The sequence below is a fragment of the Protopterus annectens genome, chromosome 13.part0 (assembly GCF_019279795.1).
Source record: "Protopterus annectens isolate FY-2018-M chromosome 13.part0, PAN1.0, whole genome shotgun sequence".
Lineage (NCBI taxonomy): Eukaryota > Metazoa > Chordata > Ceratodontiformes > Protopteridae > Protopterus > Protopterus annectens.
Window position 1 is genome coordinate 124,842,375 of NC_056747.1, and position 20,425 is coordinate 124,862,799.

Sequence of the window (20,425 nt, forward strand, 5' to 3'; positions counted from 1 at the left end):
TTATGTGTAATATACAAATTATTCACCATGGGATGGGTAAGGCCAATCTAAAACCAAATAGGGTAGGCTATTTTAAGCACAAAAGGGAAAGGTAAGGCCAATCTAAAACCAAATAGGGTAGGCTATTTTAAGCACAAAAGGGAAACTGGTCAGGTTTAAAATAGCCTGCAACAGCAGCTAGCCTAGTACTTAGCTATGAGCCTTTACTTAGGAGAATAAGGTAGCAAGGACTTCCTATAAAAACAAAAGGAGGTCCTAGACTTCCATGCGGTAGACAAAATACAGCTGTAGGAGTAAACTTGCAATAAAAGTACTTGGGTACATACTATGTAGGAGATCACAGGGACTATATGATGCCTAGCCATAGCCATAAAGCAGACAAACGTAAAAGTTCAACCCTTTTCTAGTCAATAGTGCTAATCTTCCAAATTGAGAAGGGCTGTACACAACTGCCTGGATAGACACCACTTTGCACCAAGGTTAGCAAGACTAGCCTTAACAGCAGCCATAGTAGGTTACATTTTTGGTCATGTTTGTTCCTTAACAGTTGGCTGTAATTGCCTTGTCATAACTTGAATGTTAAAGAATTTGATCAAAGAAGTAGGCCCTTGCAGTAAGAGTAACCAGTTTTTTTGCAGAGGAACACAGTAATGTTTTCTAAAGCAAGACAGACTGAATAAGCTTACTTTCTCTTATCTGAAATAGCTCAGTGCTTTCTGGTAAAGGAGGAAAAATTATTGGCCATCCATTTTCTATTGTAGGACACAGTAGCTGCATAGCAATTGCTAGTCTGCTCTCAGTTTTAAGTAGATGAGACATTTTATATGACCCCATTAAGTTGGTTGTGGTTTAGAATACAAGATGCTCATCTAGGGTAGTGCCAAAATATAATCTCTTCTGTTTTATTTGGAGTGGGGGATCCCTTCTGGCTGGTGATGGTTATGCCATCAGTTTTGCTAAACTTCTACAATGTTGCAAACATAACACATCTACGGTGGACTGTTAATTTGCCATTGGTTAATCAGTTCCATATAAAACATGAAGTTCTCTTGCAATGATTCAGTAAGAGCTTTTTTGCTCTGTGACATTATTACTGCATCATCTACCTAAAGGACACAGTTCATGTGCAGCAGGTCCCATGGGATATCATTTATAAACAGGAGTTAGATGAAGGCTCACTTTGCACTTAAATCCACAGCTACAAAGAATGCCACTCCCATTTAGAAAACAAACGCCATCAATGTACAGATGTACGGTTACTGGAAGACATTCCAGCTTATATATGCAGTTTACAGAGTGAAGCAAAGCAGAGCATGAATTCAAACAGCTGTAAGCAAGCATGATAAATGTACAGGTGAGAGTCTCTGTCTTGAAGACACGGAAGAGTCCTCTCAGTAAGCCAAGAATTAAATTAGAACACTATCGTCTGCACTAAATTCATGGTGTGATCTTTTGCCACAAATTCCACAATAACGTACTCAAGTCATTTTTTAAACAATCAGTATGCATACTTTATCATGATTTCCCCAAGCAACAGCTGCTGAAGATGCACAAGCTTTCATATAGACAATCCAGTAAGCAGAGTTTTTCTGGGGACACAACAGTAACACAGGTGCACCTACAAAAGCCACGCACACATGCTACTTCAGAAACTTGAATCAACTCAAGAGCATACATTGCTATGAATACAGACAGCAAATCTGCCTCTAACAAATTAATAAATCTTTAAGCAATACAGTCATTTCTACTACTTAGTTAAGCACAGCTGTAGTTCTTGCAAAGGACATTAAACAAGAAAAAGGCTTCTGAAAGCCAAAACACTGTTTGGACTTACCACAACAGCTGCGATTGGCTGTCCAGGGATGTGTGACATTTCCAAATGTAACCAAAAAGCTGGAGCTGCTAGCCCAACAAGTATTGTTTCAATCCAACTGAAAAACAATATTTTTTAAAAAATTTACACCTCCTGTACAGTCTCAAAGCAAGTTTGGTACAACATGGACCAATTTGTCAGTCACAAACTTTATTTACTATTTTCTACATAAGCTTTGAAACCCTTTCTTAAAAGGAAAAAAAGGGTAACTGGTAAACTGCTTCTCAAACATCTTCATATCACACTGATTTTTCAAATGCAATAAAATACACTTTTTAGAAGACTGAAAATGTTAACATTCTGAAAAATCAACCTTTTATTTTTGTAAGGATTTATTGGTAGTCCCAGTCACCAAATAGCCTCAGAACTCTAGGATTTTCTGTCTTTGGTAACTCTCAACATGCACCAATGACAGACACTAATCTCCAAGGCCCTTCCTAATGCACAACTTTGTAGTTCTCATTGCAGAGGACCATTTCTTTTAGAATCCTTCTCCTGCCGCACATGCAGTGGCCCTGTGCTTCATCCCACTTAATGTACATGGTACGTGCTAGTATTTCTACGGAGAGAGAGGAATCACTGACCCCCCCCCCCCCCCAAACCCAAAGATATCAGCAGTGCAGTAAGGAAGCACTATACCTCCCTCCAAAAGGAAAGGTAGCAAGCCACATTCCTAATCCTGGGTTACTGGCAGTGGGATCATAGAACCTGCGCTGTGCCAGAAACTAAAAAAAAAAAAAAAAAAAAAAATTTCTAGCACATAGTTTTTTAAAAACCTTGCCCTAATGTGGTCTGTGTGTTCAGACTCAAGATGCACGCATATTACAATATTCTGAAATATACTGCCAGAAAAAAAAATACAAAGTTTTTAAGAATGCTTCAAAAGGGAAGTTTACAAAAGCACAGTTTGATACCGTCTGCTGAAGATTTGTTTTGAGAAAGCAATAGTTTTAACTTTGCTTTAGAATTCTGTGGATAACCTAGATCCAAGTTTCAATTTCCGCAACTCAAAATATCTTTGAAAAATAAGAACTTTAGGTAGATGTAGGGAGAATATTCCCTGCAAAGGAGCCCCCCCCACACACACACACACACACACACACAGTTCTCCTCTAACACTTTATGCTTCTGGTCAGGCAGCCAGTTTCTACAGTCTTACTATATTGGGCTCAACTCCCATTCTCTTCAACTAACCTCTTGAAAGTTACACTGTCAAAATGCATTAATACTGCAACCCCAGAAATCTTGTGCATTCCACAAGGGGTAACCCCAGCAAAGAAATGAATCAAGTCACACAGATGATAAAGCCAGAATATCTAATACGAACTTTAATTAGTGGTTAAGGGCTCCATCAGTCTGTCATGCAGAACCTTTTCCATGACCTTACCTGGAAAAGTGAATCAAACAAATATGTAGCTGCCTAGCTCATCTCTAATTCCAAAGTATTACTAAGCAGTATCTATAGAATCCTGTTCCAGGGTCACAAGTCTTAAAATCTAGGGTGGTGGCTTACTATGTAAATACAGTGTGAAGATTTCATTAACAATGACAGTGGTACTTTTGAACTCTCTTTTCTCTTTCTAAGACAGTGATCTCCCATCAATTCCAAAAAAAGGATTTGATATTTTGCACATTCACTGCCTTTAGCCATCTTCCATTAATAGGACCACCTTAACCTATTAAAAAAATAAAATAAAAAGATACCCCCCCCATTGTAGTAACTGAATACTCTGCACTCCTGGAACATCAACTGTATATTCTGTACTCCTGGATTATCTTCTTTTCAAGTACAGCAGTCTTGTATTTCTCTTTAGCAAAGTTAGTCATCTCTAACACTGCCTTCTACTGATCTATAAGTTAGTTACATTCGGTACATTTTCCTTAATGCAGTGGCACAGCTCTTCTGTCATGGCAGGAGGGTCAATAAACAACATCGGCAGGAGATGTGGTATAGTCCCCATCAGGTCTACATTCAAACTGACTCCAAAACATGTCTGCCACATTACATGCAAACTTATTCCAGCTAGCACGTTAAACTTTAAAAGCTACATGCCCATTTAAAATTCCTTTAAAAAAACATACATACACGGTGCACATTACATTGCCCCGATCACAGTCAAAAGTAGCCTAAATCCTTTACAGAAAGAAGTCCATCACACCTGCAGGATAACTCAACCCTGAGGATTAATTTTCTCCCTACAATATGGTTCAACATGGTTTCAGAATAATTCAGTTATCAGAAATCAGCCTGTACTTTTATTTCTTTGGCCTAGAATCTAAAAGAAGGAAAGTCCACCCTTTCCTCTCTTTGATCAACAAATTTGTCCCCACCTCCATGAACTACCACAGAAAGTGAGCTCTGCATTTTTTACCTCTCCGGTACTACCCACAATCTTGTATAAGCAGTACTCAGCCAATAGTCAAAAGTGTCTACCTGTCTGGGTGGCAGTCTGAGGACTGAAGCAGCAGGCAGTCAGGTGACTGCAGTGAAATGACTGCTGCCATGGCTTAGAGGGGGGTTAGGATAATGTACAGCAGAGTCACAGGAAATGCAAGATGGAATATGTAACTGCCCTAGGCACCAGTTTCAAATGGGTGCCAAAAAGGCTGGCAGCTTGTAGCTATGAAACTGTTCTTTCATTTGCAAGGCATCAACAAATGATTAGGTTGCTACTCAACAGCTCTTTACATATGCATATTTTACTACAAGAAAACCAGAAGAGAAGCAGAAGCCTTTTAAACCCAGCCTGCCTGCTGCGAGTTAGACAGCTGGAAGAACCTAGGAGCTTTCAGCATCATCTGGCAACGTGCAACTGACTACATTGGAGGAGTACAGCTCTTTGTTGCAAGATAAAACTCAATTAGAAGACTTTAATCCAAACTGGATGTTCTGCTAAACACCAGAACTGCATGTTTTCTGCCTTATTTAAAAGGAACAGATGCAATTTGGGGGGGGGGGGTATTTTAAGAATTGGCTGTGCATTTTGAGTTCCCTGATAGGGTTTGCTGTAGGTTCTCTGTGTAAGTTAACTCAATATTACAGTTGGAGTTTCAATCATCTTCCCTGCCTTTGCTAATGTCTCTTGTGTACAGATATACATACATACTTTTCACTATCACCAGAAGTAACCTGGTGAATATAACCTGCTGAATGTCTGTGTTCACTGGATGGTATTTTTTCTCTAATTCTTCCCACTTAACACAGCAATTTTCAGCTAGAAGATGCCATTACATTTGAAATTCTTGGGGGGGGGGGGGCTTGATTTCTCATCTTCTATTCCTTAAGCATATCACTCTTATGCATTTTCACTAACAAAACATAAAGCACTTAGCCATCGGCACTGCACATGCAGAGGCAGACAGGCTATCATCACCCCACATCACTGGTTGCTAATTAGCTGTATGATTATGTGCCTTTTTGCAGTTGTTTCATTTAGATACACATCCTAATTACTATAAACACCTCTGTCAGCCAAATCCACCAATAAGAACCTAACTATCTCTGCTATTTATAAGGTTGTTTTTGTTGTATCTTTCGGCTTATCCCGGTTAGGGGTCGCCACAGCGGAACTCCGGTCCGCTAATGTTTGGTAGTGGATTTTTACGTGCCGAATTTCCAGCCCTGATGCACAACCTTCAACGAAGGCACGCCCATTCACGCATGCCTCCACACAGAAGACGCTCTAGCTGAGAATCGAACGCGACAATGTCTTGCTGTGAGGCGACAATGCTACCGCAGCACCACTCTAAGGTATCAATGCCATTTTATTACACTTCTACAACCTAACAGACTGATACAGTCTTCAGTTTGTTATTGTATATATTAGGCTGCTTTTTATGTTATCTAGCAGCATACACATTTGTTTCTTATACATGCATATGTGCACATCTGTTCGCATATAGGTACCTACTAGTATGGAAACTGTTCCTTTGCAAATCACCGTCCATTATCATTTGAGGTGCTTTACAGATATGTGCATCACGTTTTCCTGGGGTGTATACTATGCTGTTCTTGCATGCGCTCAGAATGTATAAATCTGCATTCTACAATATAATCTTTGTCATGGTTTAAAACATGGTTTAAAACTAGAGTGCACCTTATTAGCATACTGAATGTAGCAACTTCATTATAAGAGTGCAGTCCAGTGCAAGTGTTTATACGATATGTGCATAAGTACCAATATTTGATTTCTTACTCACTGTTTTGATGGTGTAACAAGATACTTAAATACGGATGCATTTTCCAGCAAGATATTTGTTTAACTTTCATATTTGTTTTCTTTCTCTGATTTCCAGAAAGGTTCTAGGTTCTATCAGCTGCCTTCAGCAGCATCTAGCAATTTGAGTGACTGACCCCATAACAGGAATACAGACAGCACTTTGCTGCAAAATAATATGAACAGAAGTGAAGCTTCTTAAACCCTGCCTCCTCTGCTATGCATAGTCAGGGACTGTAGATTTCCCCAAGTTACAAACATAGGCATAGTTGGGTGGGGGAAATTAACAGTATTGTAACCTGCTGGGGTTGTCTTCTGCGTTACTTGACAGGGTTTAAAGTCTCCTATTTAGGTTAGGCAGACATCACAGTTTCTGGTCTTCACACCCTCCGATGCCTCTACTGCTCTCTTTTACATGCTCTTATTATTAACTATATTCCACCAGATAAAAGCTTGGAGGTGGATACCTCTAACCTTCCCTGGTTAAGCACCATAAGTCATCTGGGAGGATTTTTTTCCTATTTACATCTTTATTAAATTATCACGTATGACAGACAATCTTACATTTATATAAATTAAAAAAAACATGGACATCACAGACACCACTGAAACAACTGTAGGTAGCAAACATTACACATCACTTATAACCTATACAGTCATAAGTTATGCATCATATGGCTCATTCAAATACTGCCTCTTAAAATCACGTTCCTTCGCTGCACATATTGTTCCCATAATTCCCATTTTTTCCTATGTAGTTTTTTTTTTTTTTATTATTAAAAAAAAATCTGCCAGTGCTGGTCTTTCATTTAAGAGCCCCCATTTCTTTCTCTTTACTTATACTCAGACATCAATCCTCGATAGGGAAGGGAAGCTCTAACCTGCAGTCTAAATAAATTATTGGCCTCTTTCCATTCCATTACCTTTCCCTTTCTAGTTAGTTGCTCCCAATACATTGGTTCCTTTGCCACTTTTCTCCAATAAATTCCAGACCCCTCGCCTATTATCGGTATCCTTAATCACAGTCATCCCTATCAGCAGAATCTCTTTTCTCCATTCTCGTGCTGGTTTAGTTCTTAGAATATTCCCTGCTATTTTATTAATATAATACTCTTTATGATTTTTGTTGTTCTCCTTAAGAGTCTGCATCCAAAATCCCAATCTCTCCTTATTTCTTGAGCTTCCCCCAGTGTCATCATCATTCCTGTTCACTCTGAATTATAGTTTTCTACTATGCCACCTAACCTGGAACGGAACACCAAAGGTGGTGGTGTGTCCATATTCATTAAGAATATCCACACCTCCAGGCTAGTTCCCCAGTATAATGCATCCATGGTTATCCAAGTGCAACTAACTCTGGGCAAAACTGCAATCCAAATTGTAAATTGCTACAGATCCCCCCACCATGCCCCAGGATTCCCACTCCTCTTTTCTTGATATACTGGAAAATATAAGGGTTCAGCAAACACCCTAATAATGGGTGATTTCAACTACCCAACCATTAACTGGAAAAACTATTCATGCACCAACTCCTTCGCTCAACGCTTTCTGGAATTCATAAATTCCAATGCCCTGGATCAACTTATCCATACCCCCACCAAGGGCAACAATATCCTAGACCTAGTCATTACCAACATGAGTGACCGGTGTTCCACACCTGAAGTCAAATCCTCATTGGTCAGATCCGACCATAAGCTAATCACCCTAGATATCCACATCCCACCCCACCCCCCCATTAAGGAAATCACAGTAAAAAATTTCTCCAAAGCCAACTTCATACTTCTTAAGACAGAAGTGGCGAACTTCATGACACCCATGCAGATGGGCAATACAGTTACGACTGCTGAATCCTACGCAGATGCACTCTATAACCACTTACACAAGTGAATGGATCGTGCTATCCCAAACAGAACCAAGATGCTATCCTCCAAAAGAAGGAAGCCAATCTGGTGGTTCCCTGCCCATAAACAAACAAACTCTACAACAGAAGGAAGAAACTGTTGCAAAAGACAGTAAAATCCCATGAGTGGAAGAGTTCCCTGGTCAGCCTCAGTAAGAAGCAGAGATCCCTTACAAGATGCTCCACAGCTAGCTACGAAAACAAAATCACCACTGATTCTAGGGGCAACCACAAAGCATTCTACAGCTATGTCAAGAATCTCAATGGCAACACCCAGATCTGCTCTGAGTTACAGTACAATGGCATGAAAATTACAAAAACAACAGATATTGCCAACGTCTTGGCAGATAGGTTCACTGAGCCTCCCTTTACCTCCCTTTCACCCCCCTAAAGGGCCCTTATCTATACAGGAAGAATGTAGAGTCCCTGTAATCACAACTACGCAGATAAAAGCTGCACTCCCTAAAGCCAAAAACACAGCATCCATGGGACCGGACAACATCCCAGGCTGCATTTTACACTAACATCAGAATGAACTGGCTCCCCACCTAAGCACCATGTTCAATCATAGTCTCACAACAGGCTTTGTGCCCACTGAATGGCACACAGCTACAGTTATCCCACTCCACAAAGGGGGAGCCATCACTGATCCCGAGAACTATTGCCCCATTAGCCTGACAAGCCTGGTCTGTAAGGTCATGGAATGCATCATCATGGAACTCGTAAACAAAGACACTGGTAACTGCCAAATTCTGGACCGCACCCAGTTCGGGTTTGTGAAAGGCAGATCATGCCTCCTGAATCTGATCGACTTCTTTGAGGTAGTCAGCAAAGCTGTAGACGAGGGTAAGGTGGTTCACACAGCCTATCTTGACCTCGCCAAGGCTTGAGACACCATCCCCCATTCTGGAATTATATCTAAACACACTAAACTAGGTATAAATCCCCACTTCTCAAGATGGGTTGCCAATTGGCTCACTGACAGAACCCACACTGTAAAAGTTGCAGACTCCAAATGTGACTTCAAACCAGTGACAAGTGGAGCACCACAGGGTTCAGTCCTGGGACCTTCTCCTGTTTGGTATCTACTTCTCAGAAATACAGGCTATCACAGAAGGCCTTTGGCTAACGAAGTTAGCAGATGACTACAAACTAGAAGCCATAGTTGAATCCCCAAATGATGTGGATATCTTACAGAAGGGCCTCACAGAGACAGATGCCTGGTGTCAGAGCCATGGCCTCAAGCTCAATACCAAAAAGTGCACTGTCATCTCCTTTGGTAAAAACTCTGTAACCATGAACTACCACATAGGTGGCAGGCTACTTAATGCCGAATGTGTGATAAGAGACCTGGGGACCCAGGTGGACAGTAGTCTCTGCTTTGATAATCACATCGCCACAGTAGTCAGGAAATCCTTCTACGCAGCACACATTGCAAAAGTGTTTTCATCTAGGAAAAAAAAAAAAGGAAGTCTTTGTTCCCCTCTACTCGACACTCATTAGATCCATTAGAGTACAACACCCCTTTTGGAATGTACCTCACAAGACATCTGCAGCAGCTGGAAAGGCCACAGAAGTACCTCACAAAGAGGATTACTGGCCCCAAACAGATGCCCTACACTGACAGTCTCTAAAAACTCCAGCTTTACTCCGTAGCATATCGCCTACTCAGAGATGATCTCTGCCTAACATATAAAGCTATGTCAAACCCAGAGCTGTTGGACATGCTACACGTAAAGAAATCCCAATCCTCTGAGCTACATGCTCTAGGGACCTAAGCCTTGTCACCACAATAAACAGGACATGCTGGAGGGATAGATTCCGGTCCCAGAGACTTCCCATACTCTGGAACAAGCTACCCATCTATGTCAAGCAAAGTTCCTCATTAGCACTCTTCAAGAAAAATCTTGATAAGTGGATGGGAAATAGGAAATGCACCCCAGGGATCACTTCTGTGGCTCTGCTCGACAGGGGCACAGAAAAATAATTTTCTTGGGTGGCGTAAGCCAGGGAAACTTGTTGACTAGGCTTACTTAGGCCCTTGGGCCGATAGCCTAGTACCTACCTTTGAACCTATGTAGAGCCTTAACTGTGTTGCTCTATAATACCCCCTCAAATTGAGTAATCCTAGTCTGCCTTGTTTTATTGGAAGAATCCGCTTATCCCACTTGACACTTGCTGTCTTCCCCACCCCAGATAAAATCCTTCAACTCTTTTTTTTTTTTTAATTTTTTTTAATTGCTATCCACAGCTTCTCCTCTAGTTGATAAAAATATATACGTCTGACCTGAGTAATAGGCTAAAGGGACTAAAAACAATTTAATTGCTTGCATCTTAGTATCCATATAACAAAGCTTCCAGTTTCTCAATTTTTGTATCATCTTCTGTTTAGTCTCTCCCCCCATATCCTTGGCTGCCACAACAGAGTTATTTCTAATCCATACTCCTAAATACTTAATTGTATCATGTCCCCACACATATGGATATTGTTGGACCAATTTGTGTGTGGGTACATAATTTACTGCTATTGCCTTTGTTTTAGCTTCATTAAATTTTGTATCCTGAGATGATCTGAAAGGTTTTAAAATATTCCACAACACTGTTATGTCCCTTTCTGGTTTTGTCATGTATAAAATAATAATCATTTGCAAATACAGCCAGCTTTTTCTGACTGTTTGCATTATATTTAGAACCATTGATAAAGGGGAAAGCGGACAACTCTGCCTGGTTCCACTACTCAAGCAGAAGTTATCAGAGAGGACCCCACCCACTTTCACCTCCAATAATTCATTCATTCATATAAATCAACCTTATAATTGTATCCGGGAAAGCAAATGCTTTTATTACCCTGCTCATGAAGTCCCAGTCTACTCTGTCAAATGCTTTCTCTGCATCAAGACCCACCAATAGCAGTGGTATTTTCTTACATTCTGCTTCCCTCTGGATCATCAGTGTTCTGTTAATATTGTCAAATGTTTACCTCCCCTCCACAAAAACCACACTGATCCATATCTGTCAAATTTGGTATCACTTTTGCCATTCTTTTAGCCATTCTAGCCATAAACACTTTATAATCATGGTTTAGTATTTAAATAGGCCTGTATGAAGCTGGATCCAATGGGTCTTTACCCAGTTTAGGTATTATCATTACCATTACCCACAGCTTTCTTCCAGGATGATGGTACTTTTCCTCCTCTTAAAATATTGTTAAATAAAACCTTCCAGATCTTTACCATCCCCCCCCCTAGCTTCCAAACTTCCACAGGAATACCATCTATTCCTGGGGACTTTCCTGCAGATTGGTTAAGCATAGCCATTTTTATCTCATCTCTTCCAGTCCTAACTGTTATTGAGCCTCATCTACCTCTAACCTTGACATATTTAAATTCTTCCATAACATTTCCATTTGTACATTTTCTTGATTTCTATTAATATTTCTAATACTTCCACAGGATTTTGTTAACTTCCTTGTTGTAGGCTTCTTAGCTTCCAGTAATTTTTGGAAAAAATAAATTTGCACTCATAATTACGTAAAATAAATGATAAACTGATGGAATATAAGTTAAATAAAAAACTGACAGAATATATAAAGTTAAATGACAAAAAGCTGGAAAGAATAGAAGATTTAAGTAGCTAGTCAGGTGAGACAAAAAACTGAAAAAAAAATCTTAAGAATGAAATGAATTAAAGATGGGCTGAATATGTGGCATAGGAAGAAAAAACATTAAAAAAAAAAAAAAGAGTTAGAACATACAGCACACAGAGAAAACCCGAGACCTTCTGCTACACCAAAGAAGCTAGAAAGAGTAGAGAGCATGAAGGTATCATAGGCTCCCTACGCTTGGTGACAGCCCTTTGCACTTTGTTGCCCGAGTCGTTGTGCTAAAATATTTTGTGCTCTAGAATTATTATCAAAAAACTGATGCTTAAAAGCAATCGTTCTAAATGCATGCATACTATCGAGATAATTCTTTATTTTCTGTTCAGCATTCTGCAGTTGTTCCTTTTCTCGTTCTGAGAGATTCCCCCTATTTTGTAATATTTTAACATCTGTCAGTTCCTCTAAACAATTCTTACTTCTTAACCAGATCTCCTTTCCTTTATTTCCACCCTAGTTTTAAACTCCACTGTTATTTTATCACACTCCCTAACTATATTTTCAGAAGAAATTTCTATCTTCTGTAGTAGTTCCTGAATTAATTGCAAACCCCATTCCTTAAATTCCTCTCCTTCAACTGAGAAGTGGGACAGCGAGTGTCATTTTTATTTCATTTCATTACCTTGCGTTTTTTGTTTTAGTTATTACCGACACATGCTCTGAAATAGTCATTGGGTGCATTTCAAGACCTTCAATTAGATGCACATGTTCCTGTGAGATATATTTTCTATCTAACCTAGCCCAGTTTTTGTAACTTGCAGAATAATATGCAAATTCACTCTGAACTCCTAGTACTGAAGTCACATCTTCCATGCCAAACACTTTCATAAATTTCTTCAAAAATCTACCCTCCTTTGTTATATTTTCACTTCTAGGCCCCCAGACATCTTCACTGTTGCAAACCAAATTCCAGTCTCCACCTTTAAGCAATACTCCTTAATGAAAGCAGACTATTTCTCCCAGAATCTTCTTAAGCTCCATTACAGCAGTTTTAGGTGGAATTTAAATGCATGCCAGTGTAATCCTCCTCCCTTGGCAGTAGCCCCTTAGTAGTATGTACCTTCTATTATTAAACCCCCCCTTCTATCCCTGGACTGGAGCTCCTCTTGCAATTAATACAAGCACTCCTGTTTTCCTTTGCCCTAGATATTCTGCTTAATAACCATCCTGAAAACCTTTATCAAATTCACATGATCAGCTCTTTCCAGGTGCGTCTCTGGTAGCATAGCTATTTGCACTCTACCCTTACATTTAATATGGTTCACTACTTTTTTACATTTATCTGCAAGACATTACAGAAAACTATATTATGAGAAAATTATGCTATTACCATCGTTTATGTCCATCAGGTGCCAGAATCCGACAACATGTGCACTCAGGTCACTGCACGTACAAGTACGATTCCTGTCATTGTCCATGTGGGTGCGAATGACCTGAGACGCACCTCCCTGGACTACAAAAGAGACATGGTGGAGCGCTCAGATTATGTGGCCCAGGCAGGTATGACCCTAGCCCTGAGCAACATCCTACCATCGCCCAGAATGATACCACAGTACAAACAGAAAATGATTGACTTAAACAACTGGCTAAGTTTCTGGTCTCATTCTAAGGGAATCCAGTATGTTGTCTGCTTGGGATGACATGACTGACGGACCTCGATGCTTTGCCAGAGATGGCCTGCATAGGTCACCCCTGGTTTCTGGGTATTGGCTAAGGCTCTTGCCACTCCTATAGTGCCTTTTTTAGGCAGTGTTCCAAAGACCAAAATTACCACCATAACAGCTATAAATAAATGCCATCCGAGGGTCATGCTGCTCAATGCTAGAAGTCTAAATCTCAAGATGCACTCGCTCAAAAGCACTCCTCAAAATGGAGAACATCAACATTTGTGCTGTAATGGAGACCTGGTTTAAAGCAGCAGAAAGCACCCCTGCGCTACCACCTAACTCATTCCATACCTTTCGGCCCCAGAACATGGACCAATGCTCCAAAGGCAGTGGTGTCTCCATAATCATAAAGGACATGCACTCCTCCAGACTAGTAGCCCAGCATAATGCATCTGAGATACTACAGGTACAACTAACATTGGGTAAGACAGCGGTTCAGGAAACTATTAAGATCTAACACAATACTCTCATACTAGGTGACTTCAACTACCTCTCCATCAGCTGGGAAAACTACTCGTGCACCAATGCACTGGCCCAACTCTTCCTGGAATTCATCAATTCCAATGCCCTGGACCAGCTCATTCTTACCCCCATTAGGGAGGGTGGCCTAATGGTTAAGGTGTTTGCCTTACAAACGCAAGGTGCAGGGTTTGAGTCTCACAAGGGATAATTGGCTAGGCTTAAAATGGCTCATAAGAGCAGTTAGCTTAGTACTAACCTATGAACCTATGAACCTTGACCTGGTTATTACTAACATGGGCAACCATTGCTCTACACCAATAGTCAATTCCTCCCTAGTTAGATCTGACCACAAACTAATCACCATGGAAATCCACATCTCCCCCACACCCCCCGCAAAGGTATCCACCATGAAAAACTTCTCCAAAGCTGACTTTGGACTTCTAAAAACAGAGGTGGCTAACTTCACGGCACCCATGCCAATGGAAATGGAAAATAGATGGATGACTGCCGAATCATACACCAATGTACGAACATGTACATAAATGCATGGAGCTAGCCATACGCAAGAAAACCAAGACGCTCTCCTCCAAACAAAGGAAGCCAGTCTGGTGGTCCCCATTAATAAACTCTTGACGGAAGAAACTGTTGCAGGAAAAAGGTGAAGCCCCAAGACTGCAAAAATTCCCTTATTAGCCTCAACAAAAAGTTGCGATCCCTCATCAAAACCTCCAAAGTCAGCTATGAAGGCAGAATTGTGGCAGGCACTAAAAACAACCACAAAGTCTTCTATAGTTATATCAAGAATCTCCATGGCAATACACAGATTTGCTCCGAGTTACTGCACAACAGTACCGCCTACACTGAGCAAACAGATATTGCCAACATACTCGCTGACAGATTCAGTGCCAACTTTATCCCCCTCTCCCCTCCAAAGGGCAAATCTCAATACCAGAAAAATGGCAGGCACCCAGCATTACTGCATTATCTAAGGCCAAGAATACAGCTTTCATGGGATCAGACAATATCCCTGGTTGTGTTCGACATGAATAACAAAGTGAACTGGCACCACATCTGTGTGCTCTGTTCAATCACAGCCTCACCTCAGGCTTTGTCCTTACTGAATGGCGCACTGCTACAGTCATCCCTCTCCATAAAGGAGTGACTACAGACCCTGGAAATGTATCACCCCATTAGCTTGACGAGTCTGAAATGCAAGGCTATGGAGTGTATCATGGACCTAAATAACGATATAGGGAATCCTCAAACTCTAGATTCCACGCAATTTGGTTTTATGAAATGTAGATCATGCCTGCTCAACCTGGTTGACTTCTTTCAGTCAGTCACCAGAGAGGTGGATGAATGTAAGGCAGTTCATACAGCCTACCTCGATCTGTCCAAGGTCTTTGATACCATTCCTCACTCAAGAATTAATTGATAAACTCAGCAAACTAGGCATCAACCCTCATCATTAGGTGGGTTGCAAATTTGCTCACAGATAGAACACAGTGTGAAAGTAGCAGACTCCAAGCCAGACGTCCAACCAGTCACAAGTGGAGTCCCACAGGGATCAGCCCTGGATCTGCTCCCATTTGGCATCTACTTCTCAGAAGTCCAGGCCAACACAGAGGGACTCTGGATGACCAAATTCGCAGACGACTGCAAACTGGGAGCCACTACTAACTTCCCGAATGATGCAGACATCCAACAGAAAAGCCTCACTGAGACCAATGACTGATGTCAAAACCACGGCCTTAAGCTTAATGCCAAAAACTGTGTCGTAATCTACTTTGGGAAAATCTCAGTTCCCACTAATTATCACACTGATGGGAGCCCACTGAAGATGTTATAAAAGAGATATGGGGACACAGGTTGACAGCAACCTCTCCTTAGACCACCACATTGCCACTGTGGTCAGAAAGTCCGATGTGGCACATCTCATTACCACGGGTTTTGCATCCAGGAAGAAAGGTCATAGGTTCATACTAGGCTATCTGCCCTAGGGCATTTATAAGCCTAGCCAGAATGTGTTTGGCTTTCGCCACCCATTTTAAATTTATTTTGCTATGCCCTTTTTCGAGGTTAGTATACTGTGCCTCTGTCTAACAGTGACACAGAAGTGATACCCGGGGTAAACCTACGATCTCCCATCCACTCATCAAGATTCCTCTTGAAGAGAGTCAATGAGGGACTCTGCCTAACCTGGACTGGGATTTTATTCCAGAGTGAAGGGAGCCTCTGGGTTATGAATCTGTCCCTCCAGCATGTCCTATTTATTTCAGTGCTGAGGTTCAAGTCTCTCGAGTGCGTAGCTCGATGGGATTTGGATTTTCTGAGGTGCAGCATGTCCATTAATTACGGGTTGGATATGGCTTTATACGTCAGGCACAGATCACCTCTGAACAGGCGGTATGCCACTGAGTAGAGCTGGAGTTTCTTTAACCGGGCAGCATATGGCATCTGTTTGAGCCCTTTGATCCTCTTGGTGAGGTACTTTTGGGGTCTTTCCAGTTGCTGCAGGTGTCTGGTAAGGTACATCCCAAAAGGGGCATTGTACTCAATTATGGGCCTGATGAGGTATGAGTAAAGAGGCACGATGACCTCCCCTGATCTAGATGTGAATCCCTTCATGATTAGGTGAGCTATATAAAATTTTTTCTAACCACTTTGGCCACGTGTTTGTCAAACGTGTTTGTCAAATGAGAGATTGCTATCAACTTGGGTCCCCAGGTCCCTAATTACTTCTTCTGTATTTAATGGATTACCACCTATGTGGTAATTTGTGGGCACTTTGTTTTTGCCAAAGGGGATGACTATACACTTTTTGGCATTTAGCTTGAGGCCATGGCTCTGGCACCAGTTGTCTGTTTCTACGAGGCCCTTTTGGAGGATGCTTGTGTCGGCTGGAGAGTCGATTATGGCGCCCAGTTTGCAGTCATCTGCGAACTTGGTCAGCCACAGTCCTTCCGTGTTGGCCTGTACCACCGAGAAATGTATACCGAACAAGAGAGGTCCCAGGACTGAGCCTTGTGAGACACCACTTGTAACTGGTTTGGAGTCTGACATGGCTCCAGCAATTCTAACCATGTGGGTTTTGTCCTTGAGCCAGTTTGCAATCCATCTAGTGACATAGGGGTTTATATTTAAGCTGTTGAGCTTAATCTATAATGCCAGAGTGGGGTATTGTATCGAAGGCTTTTGTGAGGTCCAGGTAGGCTGTGTGGACCACCTTCCCCTTGTCAATGGCCTTGGTGACAGTTTCAAAGAAATCAACCAGGTTTAAGAGGCAGGATCTGCCCTTAAAGCCAAACTGGGTAGGATCCAGTGCTTGTAGGTCCCCAATATCTTTATTTATGAGGTCCATGATGATCCTTTCCATAGCTTTGCAGACCAAGCTAGTCAGAGGCACCACCTTTATGGAGAGGGACCACTGTTGCTGTACCCCACTCTTTGGGCACATATCCTGTAGTAAGGCTGAGACTGAACAGTAGTTTTATGTTTGGGTTTAGCTCTTCTTGGAGTTCATGTAGGATGCAGCCCGGGACACCATCTGGTCCCATTGATGCTGTGTTTTTTGCTTTGGAGAGGGCGGCTCTTACCTGAGCATCTGAGATGTCAGGGGGCAGCACTCTGCTGGGATAGATATTTGCCCTTTTGGTGGGGGGGGGGGAGTTTGCGCTGAACCTGTCAGCTAGGATGTTGGCAATGTCTGTGGGTTCGGTGTATTGGTGTATTTTTTGTCATTTTGGACTAATTCTGAGCATATCTTGGAATTACCACCCAGGTTCCTAACATAACTAAAGAAAGCCTTGTGATTATCCTTGGTGTCCTGTGCAATTTTTCTCTCGAAGCTGGCCTTAGACAATTTTGTGTGTGCCCGTAGTTTTTTGCTAATACTGATCAGTGATACCTTCCCTTTTTGGGATTTTGCTCTATCATTTAGTAGCTTCCTCCTTCTATTGTATAGTTTGTTTATGGCTGGGGTCCACCAGACAGGACGTCTGCCTTTGGAGGATTGGGTCTTGGTTTTATTTGGGATTGCATGATCCATGCATTCCTGAAGGTGTTCATAGAATGCGTTTATAAAGGATTCTGCGGTCTGGGCCGTATTTTCCACAGGCCCGGGGGCTTTGAAGGATTCCACCTCAGTTTTGAGGAGTGTGAAATTGGAAGTTTTTCACTGTGGTTTTCTGGGCAGGGGGTGGGGTCGGGATGTGAATATCCAGTGAGATTAGTTTATGGTCTGATCTTACCAGTGAGGGATACACTTCTGGTCTGGAGCATAGAGTCCCCATGTGGGTGATGATCAGGTCCAGTATGTTTTCCCCTCTTGTGGGAGTGGTAACAAGTTGTTCCATAGCATTTGAGTTTATAAATTCTAGGAAACTTTGGGCTAGGGTGTTGGAGCTAGAGTAATGCTCCCAGTCTATGTTTGGGTAGTTGAAATCGCCCAATATAATGGTGTTTGGAGAGACCTTCATATTTTCCAGTGTTCTCAGGAAGGCCGAGTGGGGTTCCTGGGTTTGGGAGGGTGGTCTGTAGCAGGCTATAAACTGGAAGGCAGTTTTACCCACTATTAGTTGCACATGGATAGTCTCTGATGCTTCGTGCTTTGCCACCAACCTGGAGGTGTGGGTATCTTTGATGAATATCGATACTCCCTCCTTTGTGGTTCGGTCCAAGTTTCGGGGCCGAAAAGCATGGTATGAGGTATAACCTGGTAGTGCTGGGGTGCTCTCGGGAGCCCTGAACCAGGTTTCTGTTACTGCACAGATATCGATGTTCTCCATGCTAAGGAGAGTTTTGAGTGCGTGCATCTTGAAGTTTAGACTTCTGGCGTTGAGTAGCATTACTCTTAGTTTCTTATCCCTTGTGATACCTATGGAGGTAGATTTGTCTTTTGAGCCTTGCCTAAAAAAAGCACTATGGGGGTAGCAAGAGCCTTTGCCAATATCCGAAAGCCCAGGGGTGACAGGTGCAAGCCGTCCCTAGCGAAGCATCATGGCTTGTCGAGCATATCATCCCAAGCTGACAGGCATTGGATCCTCTTTGAATGACACCAGTACTTAAGCCAATTGTTGAAATTGATCATCTTGTCTTCATATTGTGGCATCATTCTTGGTGAGGGTAAGATGCTACTCAAGGTCAGGGTCATACCGGCCTGGGGTACATGCTCAGAGAGCTCCTTTATGTCTCTTTTCATGTAGTAAAGGGAGGTACGTCTCTGTCATTGTCCATGCTGGTGTGAATGACCTGAGTCATATTTGTACTTGCCTTGGAGTGACCTGAGTGCTTGTGTTATGTGGCGGATCCTAGCGCCCGACAGGCTGATTTCTCTCTACTCTTCCCTCATTAGACCAATCATAGAGTATAATGCCCCATTTGGCATGTACCTCACTATAGACACCTGCAACAGTTGGAGAGGCCACAAAACTACCTCACAGAGGATCCTAGGCTTTAATCATGCGTCTTACATGGACAGACTCAAAAACTCCAGCTATTCTCTGTCTCATATAGTCTACCAAGATGCAAGCTCTGCTTGACTTACAAAGCCATGTTTAACCTAGCTCTGTTAGAAATGCTACATCTGAAGAAATCCCAATCCCTCCGCACCACACACTCCAGAGACCTCAACCTCATAACCACAAACAGAACACGCTGGAGGGAGAGGTTCATAACCCAGAGACTGCCCATGCTCTGGAATAGACTTCCCATACATGTCGAGCAGAGTACCACACTAGCCCTCTACAACAGAAATCCTGATGATTAAATGGGAAACAGAAAGTTCACCCTGGGGATCACTCCAGTGGCTCTACTTAATACAGGCACTGGGAACTAACGACGGGTGGCACAATGCCAGGGCATTTCTATGGGCTAGGCTTGTAAAGGCTCCAGGGCCATTAGTCTAGTACACACCTATGAACTGCCTTTTTTTTTTTTCTTTAAATGTCTAGTTCCAACTTTTCTGTTGCACGCATATACTGTTCGGCAGGTTGGTCTTTTATACAGTTGTTTCTTGTCATATCCAATTGAGCCTATGCCACATCTTACATAACTTTTTTTTTTTTTAAAGCCCTCAAACACTCCCCCAAAACCTAAACCTATCAGCTGAATAAGAACACACAAAACTATGTACAACTTCAAATCTGCTTCCTAATAAGAACAAATGTTCTAACTTGATAACTCCAGCCTGTCTGTGTGGCTAACCAAAAAAAAGGTTAGTCATGCTAAGATGCATGATCCAGCCTGTGCTATTAGACAAAATCAAATAGCACTTACTATCTTTATAGCTCCGACAGCTGAGAAAACACCTTCTCCAAGCCATTTCTCTTTATTAAATTGTCTTCTAGTGACATGCAAACGAGACACAAAACTGCCCAGGATACATTGTTTACCAGAAAAAAAAAAAAAAAAAAAAAACTTATAATATTCAATTTTTCATTTACATGCCTTGTAATAAACTTGTTACTGGCTAACACTTAGGGTCTTAACCCAGTCATTTTCCTATGCAAGAATGGGAAAAAGCACACTGATTTTTTTTTTGTTATACTCTCTTAACCAGACCTTTCCTCTCTCCCCCTTTGTTCTTTACTTATTCATTTTTTTACATTGACCAGTTTTAAGAAATGTAGGCACTGCAAACAAAAACCT

The 20,425-nt window shown here is 41.8% G+C and overlaps 1 protein-coding gene across 2 annotated transcripts in view; it reads right to left on the minus strand.

Moving 5' to 3' along the window:
- Window positions 1-20,425, minus strand: part of TAX1BP3 (Tax1 binding protein 3) — a 395,888-nt gene that overhangs the window by 350,958 nt on the left and 24,505 nt on the right. For both annotated transcript variants that reach the window (XM_044090707.1, XM_044090706.1), the window contains exon 2: window positions 1,835-1,931. In XM_044090707.1, the coding sequence (XP_043946642.1) occupies window positions 1,835-1,873 (39 nt within the window). In that variant the 5' untranslated portion in view covers window positions 1,874-1,931. The remainder of the gene's footprint in view (window positions 1-1,834; window positions 1,932-20,425) is intronic.